The sequence below is a fragment of the Cyanistes caeruleus genome, chromosome 16 (genome assembly GCF_971803275.1).
Source record: "Cyanistes caeruleus chromosome 16, bCyaCae1.hap1.1, whole genome shotgun sequence".
Taxonomy (NCBI): Eukaryota; Metazoa; Chordata; class Aves; order Passeriformes; family Paridae; genus Cyanistes; species Cyanistes caeruleus.
In genome coordinates, this window is record NC_141716.1 from 6,280,854 (window position 1) to 6,297,383 (window position 16,530).

The 16,530-nt window shown below is 46.3% G+C and overlaps 1 protein-coding gene across 2 annotated transcripts in view; it reads right to left on the reverse strand.

The window, feature by feature from the left end:
• LOC111938096 (peroxidasin homolog) overlaps positions 1-16,530 on the reverse strand; it is a 44,390-nt gene that overhangs the window by 10,111 nt on the left and 17,749 nt on the right. For both annotated transcript variants that reach the window (XM_086853238.1, XM_023939678.2), the window contains exons 5-14: positions 14,170-14,241; positions 12,620-12,691; positions 10,851-11,020; positions 8,685-8,802; positions 7,015-7,184; positions 6,301-6,573; positions 6,023-6,139; positions 3,612-3,770; positions 2,339-2,451; positions 986-1,142 (exon numbers count right to left, since the gene is read on the reverse strand). In XM_086853238.1, coding sequence (XP_086709364.1) covers positions 986-1,142; positions 2,339-2,451; positions 3,612-3,770; positions 6,023-6,139; positions 6,301-6,573; positions 7,015-7,184; positions 8,685-8,802; positions 10,851-11,020; positions 12,620-12,691; positions 14,170-14,241 — 1,421 coding nt within the window. The remainder of the gene's footprint in view (positions 1-985; positions 1,143-2,338; positions 2,452-3,611; positions 3,771-6,022; positions 6,140-6,300; positions 6,574-7,014; positions 7,185-8,684; positions 8,803-10,850; positions 11,021-12,619; positions 12,692-14,169; positions 14,242-16,530) is intronic.

The window sequence follows — 16,530 nt, forward strand, 5'->3', positions numbered from 1 at the left end:
AAGAGATCACTTCTTTAAAATTACTACAGGATGCATTTTTTAAGCCAGGGCCTTTGTCACAGTTGAACAAACCAGTTCCCAGCTGGCTACTGGTGTATGCTACAGCCAGGTGGTGAATGAAGCACCAATCAAGAATAAACCACTGAAATTATCTCAGGGATTATTTCAGACAACAAAGGCATTTCTGACCATTTTCAGCTCCTTGCTTACAACCCCTGTACGGAAAATGTTAGTAAATTCTTCCAATAAGTGAGCCACTATCAATTCTGGCTACAGCTGGAACAGCTCTTTACTTATATTTTAAACTTTTTTGCTTGCCTTTGATTTCTTTTTTCCCTTTGTCATTTTTCTTACCCTGTAAGAGGTTCAGTTTCTACTCCTGACCTCTGGTTTGACCAGCAGAGGAGAACTACTCCTCCTTGTTCATTACTGCTTCCCTAACACAGAGCAGGAGGTTGAAAACCAGACTTAGTTTCCATTCCCAACAGGGGGTACACAGTCTAAGGTTGCACTTGATGATCTTGGAGGTCTTTTCCAGCCTTAGTGATTCTGTGAATCTATGATTCTATGACTGAGCAGACATTTTAACCCCCTATTTTCAGTAACAATGTTGTTCTGCTCCTCCCTTCCCTGGCATGTGAGGTTTTGGTCAGATGATGATTTGTGAGCACGTTGGCACATTTTAATAAATTTCTCCCTCCCAGCAGAGGCAATAACTACACAGACACTGACAGCTGGGCTTGCAGGAGGAGGTTTAAGACAAGACCTTTGGCTTTGCAGGGAGCAACTGCAGCTCAGCTGAGCAAACAGCGAGGGGCAGCAGCTGGGAGCTTTCACAACGAGGTGACTCCAATCCAAGGGACCTGTCTGCAAAGAAGCTGAAGAAATAATTTCTTACATAATTATCTGCTCAAAGTGTAGCTGTCAACAGAGCACAGCACCTCCTTACAGGGGAGCCAGAGAGGGCTCAGGGGAGATACGGTACCGGTGATGGTGAGCTGCATGGCACTGGAGGTGAAGCCAAAGGGGTTCCTTGCTATGCACTCGTATCTGCCCTGGTCAGCCACACCCAGGTCCTGAATGGAGAGGGTCCCATCCTGGCTGATGTGGAACTTGCCACTCTCTGTGATCTGGATGCCCTCCTGTTGCACCAGCAAAAGACAAAAGCTGTGTCAGAGCACGGAAAGCTTCCCACCAGCCCAGCTTCCAGCCTGCTCAGCAAACCCAGGCATGGATGTGATGAACAAATGTGGCCACCAGATGTTAGCATTGCTCTTCCAGAGAAACCAGAGCGCAGTCTGAGGACACCTGTTCCTGCTGTGAGGAGGTCCCTGCTCGGCTCCTTCCCTTGGCCCACAGGTTGTCCCCACAGGTTGTCCCCACACAGACACCCCACACAAACAGGATGGCTGGAACAAGTCCCAGGCCCTGATGCCCTCACAGAAGTTTCATGGCACAGAATTAAGTTGAAATGTTTCCTCTTTTAGGACAGCCTGAAACTGATGGATTTTTGCAGGCCTTGATCTGCAGATCCCAGCTTTTGCTGGTTCTGACAGCATCACTCAAACCCAGCCTCTCAGCCAGGCTGGCGGCAGAAGTGACTTTAAATTTTACTTTTTTATTCTCCTGATTCTTAACATCTTTCTGCTGCCCTGCCACAACCTAAAGCTTGCTCTGTTGCCCTCTCAGGGCCTTTCCTTCTGCTCCCACTGCTGGCTGAGCCCACAGAAAGCTGCAAAGAAGGAAAGCTGTTTCACCTCCCACCAATTTTGTGGGGTGAGTGTGGCTCAAGCATTTCTGTGCCTGACTGTGCTCCAAGGCAGGGCAGGTAACAAGGGGGGTCCCAAGTGTTGTACTACAGAACAGCAGGAGAAAAGTCAGAAGAACTTCATCTAATTAATTCTTGGAAAGAGCAGCCAGGCTGCTGTGTGATTTTGAGGGAGTATGGCTCTGCCCTGTCAAAGCTGGAGCCAACAAGCATCATTCAACACCATCAGCAGGAATCCTGGATATAAGGACAAACTACTTAGGAAAAAAAAAAAAAAAATCAATTTTCAGATGGTTTATTTTTTTCCCCAGGAATCAAGTACTTATCCTGGAATGTCACTGGCTTCAAGTGACTCTTTTGGAAGGAAGAACAGGAGAATATTTACTGCAAGGCTTTGAGCCTGAGAAACTGAAATGTTCTCTTCAAAAACCCAAATCAGTGGAAATGCTGGTCTTTATTCACACGTATTGCAAAACTAATGAAGCTGTGAGAGGTGTTGAAGGGGGGAGTTGTTTAATTCTCCCCCAGAGGAGCCGTCCCTCTCCCCAGGGATGTGCAATCACCACGTACCTTGACCCAGGTTATGGTGGGCCGAGGGTCCCCCTGGGCAGCGCAGGAAATGGCAACGTCCTGGCCTGTCTCTGCCACCAGGTCCTGGGGGGGACGGAGGAACACTGGGATCACTGTGCAACACAGGGGAAAAAAATCACTGGGGTGAAAAATGCATCAAGGAAAAGAGAGAAACCTGTGTGTAAAAAAAACCCAAAACCATCTCAGCACAGGAAAAGCAGAGCTGCTGAGCTGCTGCTCTTGCAAGGGCTCTGCAGAGGGGCAGCAGCTCGCCCTGTGCTCTCTGTCTCGCTACCAAGCTCTCTGTTCGCAAATTTATGTAATCTGTGTTCATTATTTTCTGCTCCTCTGCATCTCCGCTTGGGGCAATTGCACAGGAATGTGCTGCATCATTTAAAATACTTAATTCAAAGGCTTTCTAGAAAAGATGCCCCAGCTGGAACAGGGATCATGACTTGCTTCAGGAATTATTGGATGAGGCTCTCTCAAAGTGTTAGTCAGGCCAGATTAAGTAATTATATTGCTCTTGCTGGCCTTAAAACATTCTATGACTCCTGTGCTTGAAGCTTCAGTAATTTCATGCTTCTAGAGAGTTTCCTTCCTGTCTGCCATTAGTAAAACTCTGCTCTGTTTGTGAATAAGAAGGGAAATTTGCTTATTTAAAAGAATAATTTATAAGGGGAAAAAAAAGCAAAAGCTTTTAAAAAATTAAGAATAAAAAATTAAGCTTTAATTAAGCAAAATTAAAAAAAAAAAAGCAAGACACATCCCTGTGTGTCTTGTGTTTTACAGAGTCTTGATTTTAGAAAACCTGAAGTTAGATTGAACCTATGACCTGGTAGGGAATGCATGAGAGTATTAAGTATAAAGAGCCAGAGTTAAATGTTTGCTAGAATAAAACATTATGTTTTGCAGAATGTTTTACTTGAAAAAGAATTTTACAATTAATTCTATAGGAAACACAAAATTTAAAATATATATTTATTTGTAAGGATTTAATTAATACACTTATTTTTGTTTTAAATTATCCATTTTTTCCTTTACTAAAGGAATTTTCTCAATGACAACTCCCAGACTGCAGCAGCTTATTCCAATTTGCAAACCTTGGCTCTCGGGAAACCTCTCTCACACTTCCCACCAGCTGATGGAGCACTCATGGCCAGGCCTCCCAGCGAAGAGCAAAATCCCATCCCATAGGAGAGGGGTCAGATGGTTATTTACCATAAAACCAAATTACCATCACACCTCTGCCAGCCCCCCGTGCCCAGCTCACCTCGCGGGGTGACCGAGAGCTGCGCGGCGCGGGTGGCGACGCCGATGGCGCTGATGGCGTGGCACTCGTACTGCCCGCGGTCGTGCAGGGCCACCCGGCCCACCCGCAGCGTGCCCGTGGACAGGACGCTGTGCCGCCGGTCACTCGGCAAGGGCCCACCTGGGCGGAGGAGCAGCTCGTTAATTCTCGCTAATTCTCATTAATTCCTGTTAATTCCCTCTGAGAGTCATCCCATCCCATCCTCATCCCATCGACGCCAAAGGGAGTTTTGCTTTTATGTGTTCTTCGCATCTACTCGTGGCTCTGGAGGATGTTAGTGGGTCGTTATAGAGTTTCCTAACTCCAGCACTTTTCCTATTGGACAAACAAATTCCTGAGGGCCGGTTCTGATCTTGCTTCTTATGGGAATCGAGGACAAGACCCCTTCCCAAGACACCTTCTCATGTATTAGACAAAAACAACCATCAAGGAGGGGGGCTTCAGAAGGGGTTGAAACAAGAGGGGGAATTACTCCGTTACCTGTGTTTCTAACTGGGGATTCTAGTCAATGATGCTAATTTGCTGAACTTATAAAACTGTACTTGCCCCATGTCACATGTGCTTCGCCACATGTGCATTTCCAGCACATTTTCAGTGTGCAATTTGCCATGTTTGCATGGATGCCTCCAGTTAAAGACCTGCTTCTATATTATTTCCTATATTAATATTGTCTCAGAGGTGTTTTGTGTTGTTTCTAGATTTTGAAGGCATCACCATCACTGGAGGGTCTGTGTGATAGTCACACATTTCATTCCCTTCCCAGCATCAATTGCCCTGAAATATCACCTTTACACACTGAGTTGTCTTGTCTGGTCAGCTGGGAAGAGCTAGAAGCTTTTTTCCTTCCTTCTAAGTATTTTCTTAGTGCAACCTGCAGATTTTTTACCCCTGATGGATAGCAAATCACCAATTATCCAAACTCTCTGCTTCATCAAATAAATGAGAACATTTGGTATTGCCCTTCTAAATTTGTTGGTCTGATTTTTTGCTTTGGAAACAGTTGTTTTAATATTTTCTCTGTTTCAGGAGAAAAGCTGAAAACAACTGCTTTAACAGACCCAGATAATATTATCAAAATTTGTCAGGTTATCAATTTTTTTTATATATATGTATACCAAATTTTCATCCATTTATTCATCCTCTGTTTATTCATCCCAAACACTAAAACCCCCCACACTCTCAAAAGGCTTTGAGATGAGCAATGCTTCACCACTGCCCCTCCTCTTGTCTTGCTTTTAGCACGTGAAAGGACTGTAAAGCTTGGTTGACTTTTTTATTTATGGAGTGCTGAGTGCAAACCTGGTTACAAAGCAGTTATGAACCTTGCTTCTTGTCACTGTGCTCCTCTCCACGTGCCTAAGATATATTTTCTGGGAAGTGGAGGAAAACAGGTTAAAGGAGATGGAGAACATGCTGGCAGAGCAGAATTTCAGCTGGTCCTTCTTAACTCCTCGTCAGGGCCATTGCTGTGGAAGCTGGAACACAATACCCACAAACTCTCCACAGCTCTAAACCATTAATTATGGCTTGTGAAGCATAAGGAAAAGTTGGAGGACCTCTGGGCCAAGCATTACTGGCTTCTGTCCCAGAAAGTGTTGGATGAGATCAGTTCAGTGGAGCCAGCATTAACAATTATTTGAGACTTTAAAAGTTCACCACCACCTGTTGTCCCCAAATCCTTTTCCCTAAGTTAAAACTCTGAGGAGTGCCAGTGAACTGTGCCCTTCTGCAATGTGCTCCCCAAGGGCAGCAAATCAAGGACAATGACACAGAGCTGGCACATGGTGGTGGCACTGCAAAAGGAAGTGGTGGAATTATCATCCCCAGAAGTGTTAAAAAAAAAATTAACATTTTTTAATGTTAAATTAATTTAATTTTTAAATTATATAAACATTTTTAAACATTTAACATTATATAATGTTAATTTTTAAATTTAGATTTGACATTTAGGGACACAGTTTAGTGGTGAACATGGCAGTGTTGGGTTAAAGGTTGGAAATGATGATCTTAGAGCTCTTTTCCCACTCAGACAATTCTATGATTGATATCCACTGACCTGGAGTGTCCAGACCTTGCCTTTCAGAGCAGGTGGGAAGCCACTGCAGGAAGAAGTGTGAGGTTTTCCATGGGTTTGACACTGATGAAAACCATCACACTCTTTCCTTGTGGCAGAGACCCAACATGCTCCTTCCTCAGTGCTTAACACCATCCTTGGTGATCTACAACACAACTCCTCATGGGACTGGGTCTGTGCTGGTCAGTTTGTCCTGTGCCACCACTGCACCACCCTGCACCAGCAGCTCAGCTGCTCCCACCCACACCCCATGGATGATGGCAGGGAGAGAGAAACCATGAGTCAAGTGGGGCAGTACCTGCCCTTGTCCAGGTAATCACTGGTGGAGGGTGACCCTCAGCAGAGCAGGGGAAATCCACGCTTTGTCCCTCAGTTACTGTCTGATCCGTGGGAATGACGAGAAACCTGGGAGAATCTGGAAGGGAAAGCAGTGACTGAGCGGCAGGAAACAGGCAGCAAACTCAGGGAATTCATGGGAGCAGAACCAGTCATAAAACTCAAATACACCCTGCTGGTTGAGCACTGTGTCCCAGAAATGTCACAGAATCTTCACAGGACCAGCCTGGGAGCCCTCACCTTGCACTATGATCCTTGCTGTGGCCTGGATGGATCCCTCGGAGTTGCTGGCATTGCAGTTGTACTGCCCCTGGTCCGAGAAGGTGACGTTCTGAATGAAGAGTCCTCCAGAGCTGGTGATGGTGAAATGGGAATCCTGTGGCAAAGGGGAGCCCGTGCCAAGGGTCCAGCTGATGCGAGGAGGGGGATGCCCAGAGACCCCACACTCCAGGGTGACACTTTCCCCAATCAGTACTTCAGTGTTCTGTGGCTGGATCACAAAAGAGGGCTTGGCTGGAAGGAAAGGAAAGCCTTAGGAACCAGCTCTGCTGCCTGCTCACTGATGGACACAAGTTGCTTGGACTCCTCTGCAACCCACCCTGGTTCTTCCCTCACATCCAAATCCTCGTGAGCAATGCCCCCAACATCTTCCTTCCACCTCCTCACACCCACTCACTCAGTGCTGGAGCATCCCCATGCCTGTGTCCTCTTCACCCTTGTGCTGCAGAATTCAACCCAGACTTCAAACTCCCAAATTACCTTCAATCCCCAAGTACCCTTTTCCCACTCCAGAGGGAACCCCTCAAGCTCAGGCCTCGCTTGGCTGTCCCTGCTCTCTCCCTCAGCACACCAAGAACATCTTGGCACATACAAAGCTTGGACAGACTCTGATTTATCTCCACTCCCATCCCCGTCCCGAGCTGGGTCATAAAGGGGTGCACAAAGCTCACTTACATGGGGTGCCAAAGTAGCGCAGCACAACTTCCTGTGTCTTCACCTCCCCAGCAATGTTCTTGGCCATGCACTGGTAGACGCCTTTGTCCGACTCCTTGGTGTTCTGGATCATCAAGGTACCATCTTGCAACAGGTTCAGGCGGTTGTCATCTTTCATGTCAATCTCATTACTGAAAAAACAGCCACAAACAGGCAAAATCTGAAAGGAAGGAAGACTGGTGGTTCCCCCTGGGGGATCTGGGGGCTTTGGCAGTAAGTTGGTGTTTCTGGGAGCTATGCTGAGACTTCATGAAATTTGCAGCAAGTGTTCTGATTCACAGCACTGAACTGCAGCTCCAGCTCTCATTTGCTCCCTGGGTGAGCTGCTCTTTCTCTCCCCACTGATTACACAGGACATTTACAGCTCATCAGGAGAGCAGGCTGTTCCCATGTCACAGCATCGCTGCCATTGTCAGGGCGTCCTGGCCCAGAAAGCCTGTTCTCCTCACTCACTAAATGCAAATGTAACAATGAATTAAAATTGTTCTTGTTTGCAACCGTTGCTATTCAAGCTCGAGTCTCAAGGGCCTCAGAGGAGCAAAAAGCTCAGAGAAGTCACCATGGGACCCCAACACAGCTTGGACTCCAACCCAGCCCAAGAGCTGTGAAACATCTTCCTTCTTTCTGCAATGACCTGCGACTCCTGGATCCCAGCCTGTGGCAGGAGGTCCCAGTGCTGCATCCCATTTGTCCCAGCATGAAGGAATCTTGGATGTCTGCAGATGATAGAAAGGGAAGAAGGGACCTCTCTCCCCCTAGGACAAAGGCTGAAGCCACTATGCAATCTAATCTGCTTGCTGGGCATTTATTTAATTCCCCTGGTGTCTCCTCACTCCAGCCATATCTCATTTGTTGAACATTTATTATCATTACCCTTCTTACAATGATGTCTTTGGGAGCCTGCCAGCACTTCCCTAACAAAACCTTCCTTCCAAAGGGACTTAACTCAGCCATAAACTTTTGTTCTGGGCTGAAACTCTGCCTGGTGGGGGGTTTGCTGAAGATGCATACATTGATCATTTATTAATAACCAAGCCCTGCTCAGGCTTCACCAGACAAGAAGCTCATAAAGCAGCAAAGCAGCTTCAGTTCCACAGCAGGCACACAATATTTTATTGTGTAGCACTTCCCAGAACACTCTGGCATCTAGCACATAACCTATACACAAATTTGCAAATTCTGTCCTTCAGTGGAGCACAGCAATGTTTCCCTTTGGAAAGAAACCTCATACCTTAGCACAATCAGCCTTCAGTGAGAAGCATTTCAGCAGTTACAAATGGCAAGCATGGTGGCTGAGAGCAACATGAAAGACTCATTTTATTTCTTTCCTGATCAAAAGACAATTGCTTTCAGCCTGCAGAGTATGTTTATAGGAAAGTTATAAGCTCTTGGAATCCATTACAAACACAGATGAAATATTTCAAATGCAGATGAAAACACCACTTGGATTACATGGTCACCATAGAATGCTGTTAAAAGGAAGGTAAATATAACCCATGAAATAAGCATTTCTTTTTTATTTTTATTTTTTTTAACGTTGTGTGAAAAAACTTCTGTAATTACAGGCAGGCACTGAAGAGCTCAGTGCTTGAAAACCTTTGCCATCCCAGGGCTCCTTGCATGTGACTTACTTGTTGTGCAGCCAAATAATGGCAGGCTTTGGGTTGCCTTCTGCCCTGCAGGTGAAATAAACTGTGTTTCCCAAGAGCACATCGACGTCGTGGGGTTCTGAGGTTATTCGAGGCCTCTCTGCAAAACACCATTTGAACACAACCCAGTCCAAAGCAGCACAAAACCACCCACAGCCCAGCTGGGGTGTGGTGGGGCACACAACACCCATCCTGCAATGCCCCAAGAAACTGGCACCAGGCACAGCAGCATCTGCTCAGAGCCACCCCAAAACTCACTAACACCTGCAAATATCATGAAGGAATAGCATCGTTCACCTGTAAATGCCCTGGGGAGTCGTTGCTGTCCCTATTCCCAGTATGTTGGGCAGTGGATCAGTTCCCACAGAGCTGACTGTACAGTGGTTCATTGCAGAGCTGGTCCCTGTCTCCCCCCACAGAAGCAAAGAAGTCAACAGCATCCTCACTTGGGTTGTTTCTCTGCCCTTGGCAGCCTGCAGCTCCCTGCTCCACCTGAACGCAGAGCCAGCTCCCTGCAAACCACACCACTTCCTTCCCAACAGGATTTCACTCATTATGGCCCAAATTCATCATCCTATCCCTATCCAGCCAAGCTTTTCACTGTGTACTTCACTTTGAGATTTACTCAAGCACCAAGCAAGTCAAACATTAAAAGGATGTGCTAAAATAGGGTGGAATTTATGGACAAGCCCTGGAGTACTTGATCTTGATTCAGCAAAAAGCTGAATTTTCACAATCTGCATGCTTACCAGTAATGCAGTAAAACCTAAAATTGAGAACCTGTCACCTCCTCCAGTGGAAGGTCAGTGTCTCACTCCTCAGACCACAAGTTAATGGCTCAGAATAAATCCCCAAAGGCAAACCCATCACAGCCCAAACCCAGCACAGCCCCAACCCAGCACAACCCCACAGTACCAGGGCAGATTTGCCCCTGTGGCTCACAGCTGCTCAAAGCCACGGGTTAATGGAACCAGCAGCTTTCAGACTGACTCAAATATCAGCCACCTGCATGGGTAGAGCTCTGTGTTGAACTCTGTATCATTTGTCTTCCCAGCTGGCGCACCACCAGAGCGAAAGCCAAATGCCAGCAAAATCTTCCCACCAGGTGCTCTGGCTAATTTGACAGACACCCCACTGTGTTTCCATGCCTAAACCAGAACAAATTTGCACTAACAGCTGTACTGTGGCACTGGGAGTGTGTTGGGGACAGCTTGTTGTGTGGCACAGCCACTCCATGTGTCCCCAGCTGCTTTCCTTAGACCCTTCCTATCCCCCCCTCCTTGAGGTCACGGACCCTTTTGTGCCAACTCAATTCTTTGCATGGCTGTGCCCTAAATTAAACTGTGAAATGGTCAAAACTTTGAAAAAAATAATTAAATCGTAAGAGAAAAGCTGAATTGAATGGAGAGCTCTTCAAAATCCAGCTGAGCTCACATTTGGCTCGCAGCAGGGCCATGCACAGCTGGACTGGCATATCCAGGAGGGATGATAACAGCCAGCCCACGTGGGTGAAAATTTCTCAAACTGACTTTACCAGCAGCTAAGCACCATGGAACTGCAGCCAATGTTTGCGCCACCCTCCACTTAAAAATCAGAGTTTTGTCTTACCTCCACTTAAAAATCAGAGATTTGTCTTCTTCTATACGAAATAACTAATCTTGGAATTTTTCAGAACAAAATCTAATTTAAAATTCTAAATTTAAAGAATAACAGCCTAACAAAAGCCATCGGTTACACCACAGTCAAACACAGCATTCAGCTCCATATCTACTGTGCTCTCCCTCAGGTTTCCAGTCATGTTTCCAGCCACTGCAGCTCTCCCAGTGCTCCCCTTCTGTGCAGACTAATGGGTATTTCCTTTGATTCCTGGTTTAGCCACTGTTGCAGCAGATCCTCTACCAGCCCTACTCTATGCAAAAAGCCAAGACAACACCCACCAGTCAAACCAGAGCTGCCTCAAACACCTCTGGGAATGTCAGCTTCCTCCTGCAGCCCCTCTGGATTTTCCCATTTCAGCAGTGAAGGAGGGAGAAATCAGGATGCCAGCAGAGGGAAGAGGGAGGAAAAGGGTTGGAGGAAGCAATTCCCAGAGCAGAGCCCAGCTGCAGGGGCTGAGGGTGGCCGATGGAGGTGTTTGACCTCGCTCACCGCAGTTGACCTCCTGCGCGGTCAGGGTGACGATGGAGCGGCCGTGCAGGTGGCGCGGAGCCTCGCAGGTGGCCGCGGTCTGGATGCTGCCCTGCTCCGCGTATTTCTTCAGCAGCTCTGCCAGCCACAGCAGCTCACAGCCACAGAACAGGGAGTTGGAGTCCAGCCGCCTGCAACAGCCAGGAAAAGGCAGCTGGGTGCTCATCCTCCAGCTGCTGTGCTGCCTCCTGCTCCAGGGCACGGGAGGGGACACAGCCCTCCAGAGGGAACGGTCACTCGTGTGGTTTGCCCTGCATTCGATTATACCCCAGGGAAAACTGGAGATATCTCATTGCCATGATGCTTAACTAGAGGATGCTTAACCAATTTTAAAGATTTAATTGAAAAACTGCCATCAACCATTCCAGTTTCAAATGATTCAGTTAAACCGGGTTATGCAGTTTTGGACTACTTGAGACACTGAAATCCTGGGTTTTACCCTGGGATGGAGATTTCAATCTTTAGTGAATTCTGTGAGAACTGCCTCTGTTACAGCTTTTCTCTTTTAGCTCCAAAAAAACCTCCCCCTTTATTTATGTGTGGATGGGATCAGGCCCTCTCTGTAACCAGCTGTGAGGGGTTGCATTTCTGCACAACTGGAAGAACTTTTATTACTGCAACACAAGCCTGAACCACAGAGAATGGAGCTCCAGTGACCTCCCAGTGCCCCCAGCCTCTTCCCTGCACTGACCTCGTTCCTATGAGCAGCGCTATCCATGGGGATAAATAACGAGCAGTGCTATCCATGAGGATAAATAAGGACTACAGGGGGATTAGCTTGTGCCTCCTTCCACACTGACAGTTTTACAGTCGATGGGTCTGGGCCATTGTGATGGTTTTCAAAACCAGCACAGCCATCCAAAACCAAAAACATAACAAATAAAAAAAAAAATTAAAAAACCCCGAAAAAAATAAAAAAGGAAGAAAAATCTAACACTTTCAGGGTCACATATTTGAGAATGTGAGATCTCGCACAGGGTCATGACTGAGTATTTTATAGACACCCCAGCTTTTTCTCTGGCACCAACAGACAGCATTTCACAAGATATTCCCTGTTAAAGAGAGGTGAAGCATTTTACCTGCTTGCAGAAATCACTGAGGGCTGCAGTGAGAAATACATTATTTTATTGTACTTGAAAATCATGGCAGAAAACCAAAATTCTTTACCTTTTGCATTTATTTTTCTCCCAAACACATCATAGAACTTATTTCCAGAGATCATAAAACCAAAGCAAGAAAGAAGTAAGCTTAAGAGACAGACAGGTTACGTGGGAATGGCACCCTGGGGAATTCCTGTGTGGAAAGACAATCATGCCCCTTGGCACCACTCTGGCTAATTTCAATCTGGAAAACAAGCCTTTTCTTTTATGACTATGATTTTTCTTTCCATGTTAGATACTGATCTACAGACATGTTCAAGGTCATATCCATGACCTGGACTTTCTACATTTTTCAAGGATGTTTTATGGGTTCAAACTGTTGTGAAGACTTTCCAGGAACCTTCATTCCTGTGGCATTATTAAGCTGATTATAATTAGACACTAGCATAAAGAAACTTCTAACTGCTTAAATAAGCTTTCAGGTCCAATCAAAACTGTTTTATAAACTTAGCAGTGGCCTTAGAAGTGCAACAGCTAAAAGCTTTGCCAACCAGGCACATTCTTCCTCAGGTCCTGCCCATCTGATTGAAGATAAACAAGTCCTCTTTGCAGGCAATGTTTGTTACTTACAGCCGTTTGAGGGATTCCAGTTGAGAGAATGTCCCTGGATGAATCCTGGAAATCTTGTTGTTGTGCAAGAATCTGCAGTGGGAGAAGCCATGCCAAAACATTATTCAGTATTTGCACTGTGAGGATGATAACATTCCAGGTCACAACTCGGTTTAAATGCAAAGGCTGCTCAAAATGGAGCTCAGTTTTTAAATTCCATGTTTGTTTCCATGAACTGGAGGGATTTCATCCCTTGGTGGGTGTGATGTAATATGCCAAAGACGAGAGCGGGTGTGGGCTGGAAACAGTGACTCAGGATGTGATGGAACAGGTTTAAACTGGACCCTCACAGTTTCTCTGCAAAGACAGGGGAAAGGGCACAAAATCCCCTCAGACTGGACCCACCCTCTGTTCTCTGGGCCTGGGTCAGCTCCAGTTTTTAAGGGACCTTTTCCTTCCCCTGTGCAGATGATGTGACAATTTTACAAGGGCAGCCATTGGCCTTAGACTCCATGTAGTTACTAACCCAAATCCATCAGCAAATCTAATTCAGACAACAGCCACCTAAACTGGGCTTATCTCTGAACAAAACTAAGGTAAATTCTCACTTCCAGAGTCTTAGCACACACATAAAACTCTCCAGTTCGTAGGGAGAAACCCTGATTGCTCTGAAATGCACAATCTTAGTGGGGACCAAGAGGGGACAATCAAGTCCCCATTACCATAATGGTGGGGGAATTTACCTGTGTAGTACAACATCTAAAACTCATAAGAGACCATTGATAGAAGAGATGAAGCAATTTTAATAGGTGGTGGAACAGGAGAGAGCACAAAAGCATCACAGCTCTAGGGCAAATGTCTGCGCACACACACGTGTGCACCAGAGCTCAGCCTGGTTGCCCAGCTTGGAGGATAAAAATCCTTCCTTTAAAATTTAAATCCAGAATTTTTGTTGGATCCAATACAGTGACTGACATCAGCCATGTATTGATCCAGGTTTGAATTTTCCTAGGGGTGTGGGATCCCACAGTTTTATTTCTTTGGCATGTATGGATATAAGGCACATTTCCACATGGCCCAGAAAAGTCTGCTGGTTTCTCCATGGAGCAGGAACCACACATTGTGCTGGTGGCTCCATTACTGCTAGAAGCAATCCTGGGGAGCAGGAGACTCCATTTCCTTACTGCTTTCAAGAAGGATGTGTGTTTTTCTTGTTAGACTTCCTTCTGACTTTATCCCTTCTCCACCCCCTTTTTTTTCTCACTCTGCCCAACAGTGACTAATGTTGCTGACCTTATGCTCAGAGTAAAATTTCACTTGGCTTGACCAGCTCTTTCTGCAGATTTACTCCTATTTAGATGGAAACCTGAACATAACATAAAATGGGAAATTTCCTTCACATCCTCAGTCACCCTTCTACTTGGCAATTATGTAAAATATCTTTCCTTAAAAAAGTTTCTTTTGCATTTTGGAGATCACACTCCATGCTACCAAAATTGCTACACTAAATAAAGGGGATTCCCCCATCTCCCCACCCTCTTAGTCCCAAGAAATATCCCATCTTTACTCACAGCCTTTCAAGTTTAGGCAGGTCACTGAAAGTCTCCAGCTCCAGACTTTCCAGGTTGTTGAAATGCAGGTACCTGTGACACAGAAACCACACAGAAATCACACAGAAATCACACACAGATTGCAGTTTAAGAGACAGAAGATCTTCCCAGGTCAGTCCACCAGTGTCCCCCAGCTGGTCACTGCTCATCTCAGGGCAGGTGGTGAGCAGCCAGAATCATGTTAGTGTCTCCAGTTCCCACATGCAAACTCAGTAGCCAACATGGCTTTTCTGCTACTACAGAACAATAGTTTTAATTCCACTAAAATCCAGAGTGTGACCTGCCACTCCAGAGGCCATGGGGACCTCCTGCCTGTCCCAGGTCACCCCTTGCCATCAAGAAAAGAAACTTGGTGCCTGCAGAGCAACTCACCCCAATGCCTGAGCCTCCCTGCTGCCGTGAGCTGTGACATTCACCAGCACAATTGACACATTCCTGACCTTTAGATGGATTTTCAACAGTCCCCAAATTGCCTAAACTGTTCCCCTTTATTTTACACAGGCATAAATTTCACAGCAGACACAGATTAACCAAAGATCTACAAATACTCATTCTGCTATTGTAGCTGACTGCATTGAGAAATAATTGCCTAAGCCTCCACATGGCTGTTTGATTTGTAATGGAAGGATTCATGATAAATGGTCCAGTATCAAAGCACAGACTGGGAGAGGGTGACTCAGATTCTGCACTGGAGGGTTGCAGTGGGGAAGACAGGGATGTGCTGTAATCAGTCTCAGATGTCTGCTGAGATTGCTTTGGACCTTGAGGAAAGCATCTGATCCTGTCCATCAATTGGGTTATACTTTTTCTTGAAAAGCTGGCTTGTGGGGGACAGGAAAATGGGGTAGGGTTTGAGCAAAGCTATTTCTTCTGGAGCTAAGCCTGCCTGGGATTGAAAACAGATGGGATTTTCAGCGGGTTGTTTGTTGGTTTTGTGGGTTTGTTGGGTTTTTTTTTTTCTCTTTTATTCGTGACATCAAGTCTGGAACACTCACTGCTCAAATATCCCTGTGGGCAGCACCAGCTCTCTAAGGTCAGCTTAGAGCCAGTTTCAGCTTCCTAAATTTTCTCCCAGGCATCCTTGCTGAGCTGGCTGATGAAAAACCACATTGTACACAAGCTTGGTGGCACACCTATTGTTAGGATTGCCTGAAACTTCCAACGATGCTCTGTCCTCTTGTGCTGTCCACCTGGAGAACAAGCTGGATCCTATTCCTTTTACAGCAAAATCCTTGGTTACATTCCAGCCCTATAAACGTTGTGGCTGGGAACAATCCAGGAATTAGGCCTTTGGTCCCTATTCTCCAATGATACAAGTAATTCCTATATTGCAGTTATTAAGGAAGAATAAATCTTTAGGAAGAAAATCTTCCCTGTGAGGGTGGTCAGGCCCTGGCACAGGTTGCCCCTGGATCCCTGGAAGTATCCAAGGCCAGGTTGGATGGGGCTGGGAACAGCCTGGGATAGTGGAAGTTGTCCCTGTCCATGGATGGGGTTGGAATGAAGTGAGCTCTAAGATCCCTTCCAAGCCAAACCATTCCATGTATGATTCAAATATCCAAGCTCACACTCCCTCCCCCAGTCACAAGTAAGAAAAATCCAGTCCCAGTTTAGGAAGGCACTTCAGAAGAGCCAAACTTCAGTTTGTCCATCTCACCTCAAGAGTGGTACACTAAGAGTCAAAAACCAAAACTTCTTTGGATAAACAGCAGAGTTTTGCCGTTCACAGAAGGGAAGCAAATGGGGGCTGTTGGGAGTGTCACTGTGATGGACTCCAGCTGCCAGGAAAACACAGGAGGCTCCCTCCATCCCAGATTCAGCACAGACTGCCTTGAGGGAAGGACATTACTGGGCTTGTTTGGATCCATCATCTTCCCCCACTGCAATTTCCAACGTTTTGAGGCATGGGAGCACCTTCATCCTGGTAGCTCCCAGCAATAGTCGGCTGCCCCAGCTCTCAGCTTCATCCATTCATTCCCAGCACAGCTTTGGATAAGAGAGAAACTCAACCAGCACCCTCAGTTTAAGTCAGAGAGCAGATCTGACTCTCTGCTCGAGGAAGCCCCAGACACAAACCCAGCAGAGCAGCTGCCTTCTGCTTCCAGCCCTCCTGCAGACTCCTCTCTCCTCCCATCATAAGGTCCTTGGAAGTAAAGGCCATCAGAAGCACAGCTGGGCTCTTCCTATGCTCCAGAGGTTTAGGGGCAGGAGAAAACATATGGAACACCAGCAGGAGGAGACCTCAGTGCTAGCCAACCAAAACCAATACTCAGAACAGCCATTTTCAAATGGACCCAGTGTAGCCTGGCACATCTGGATGAT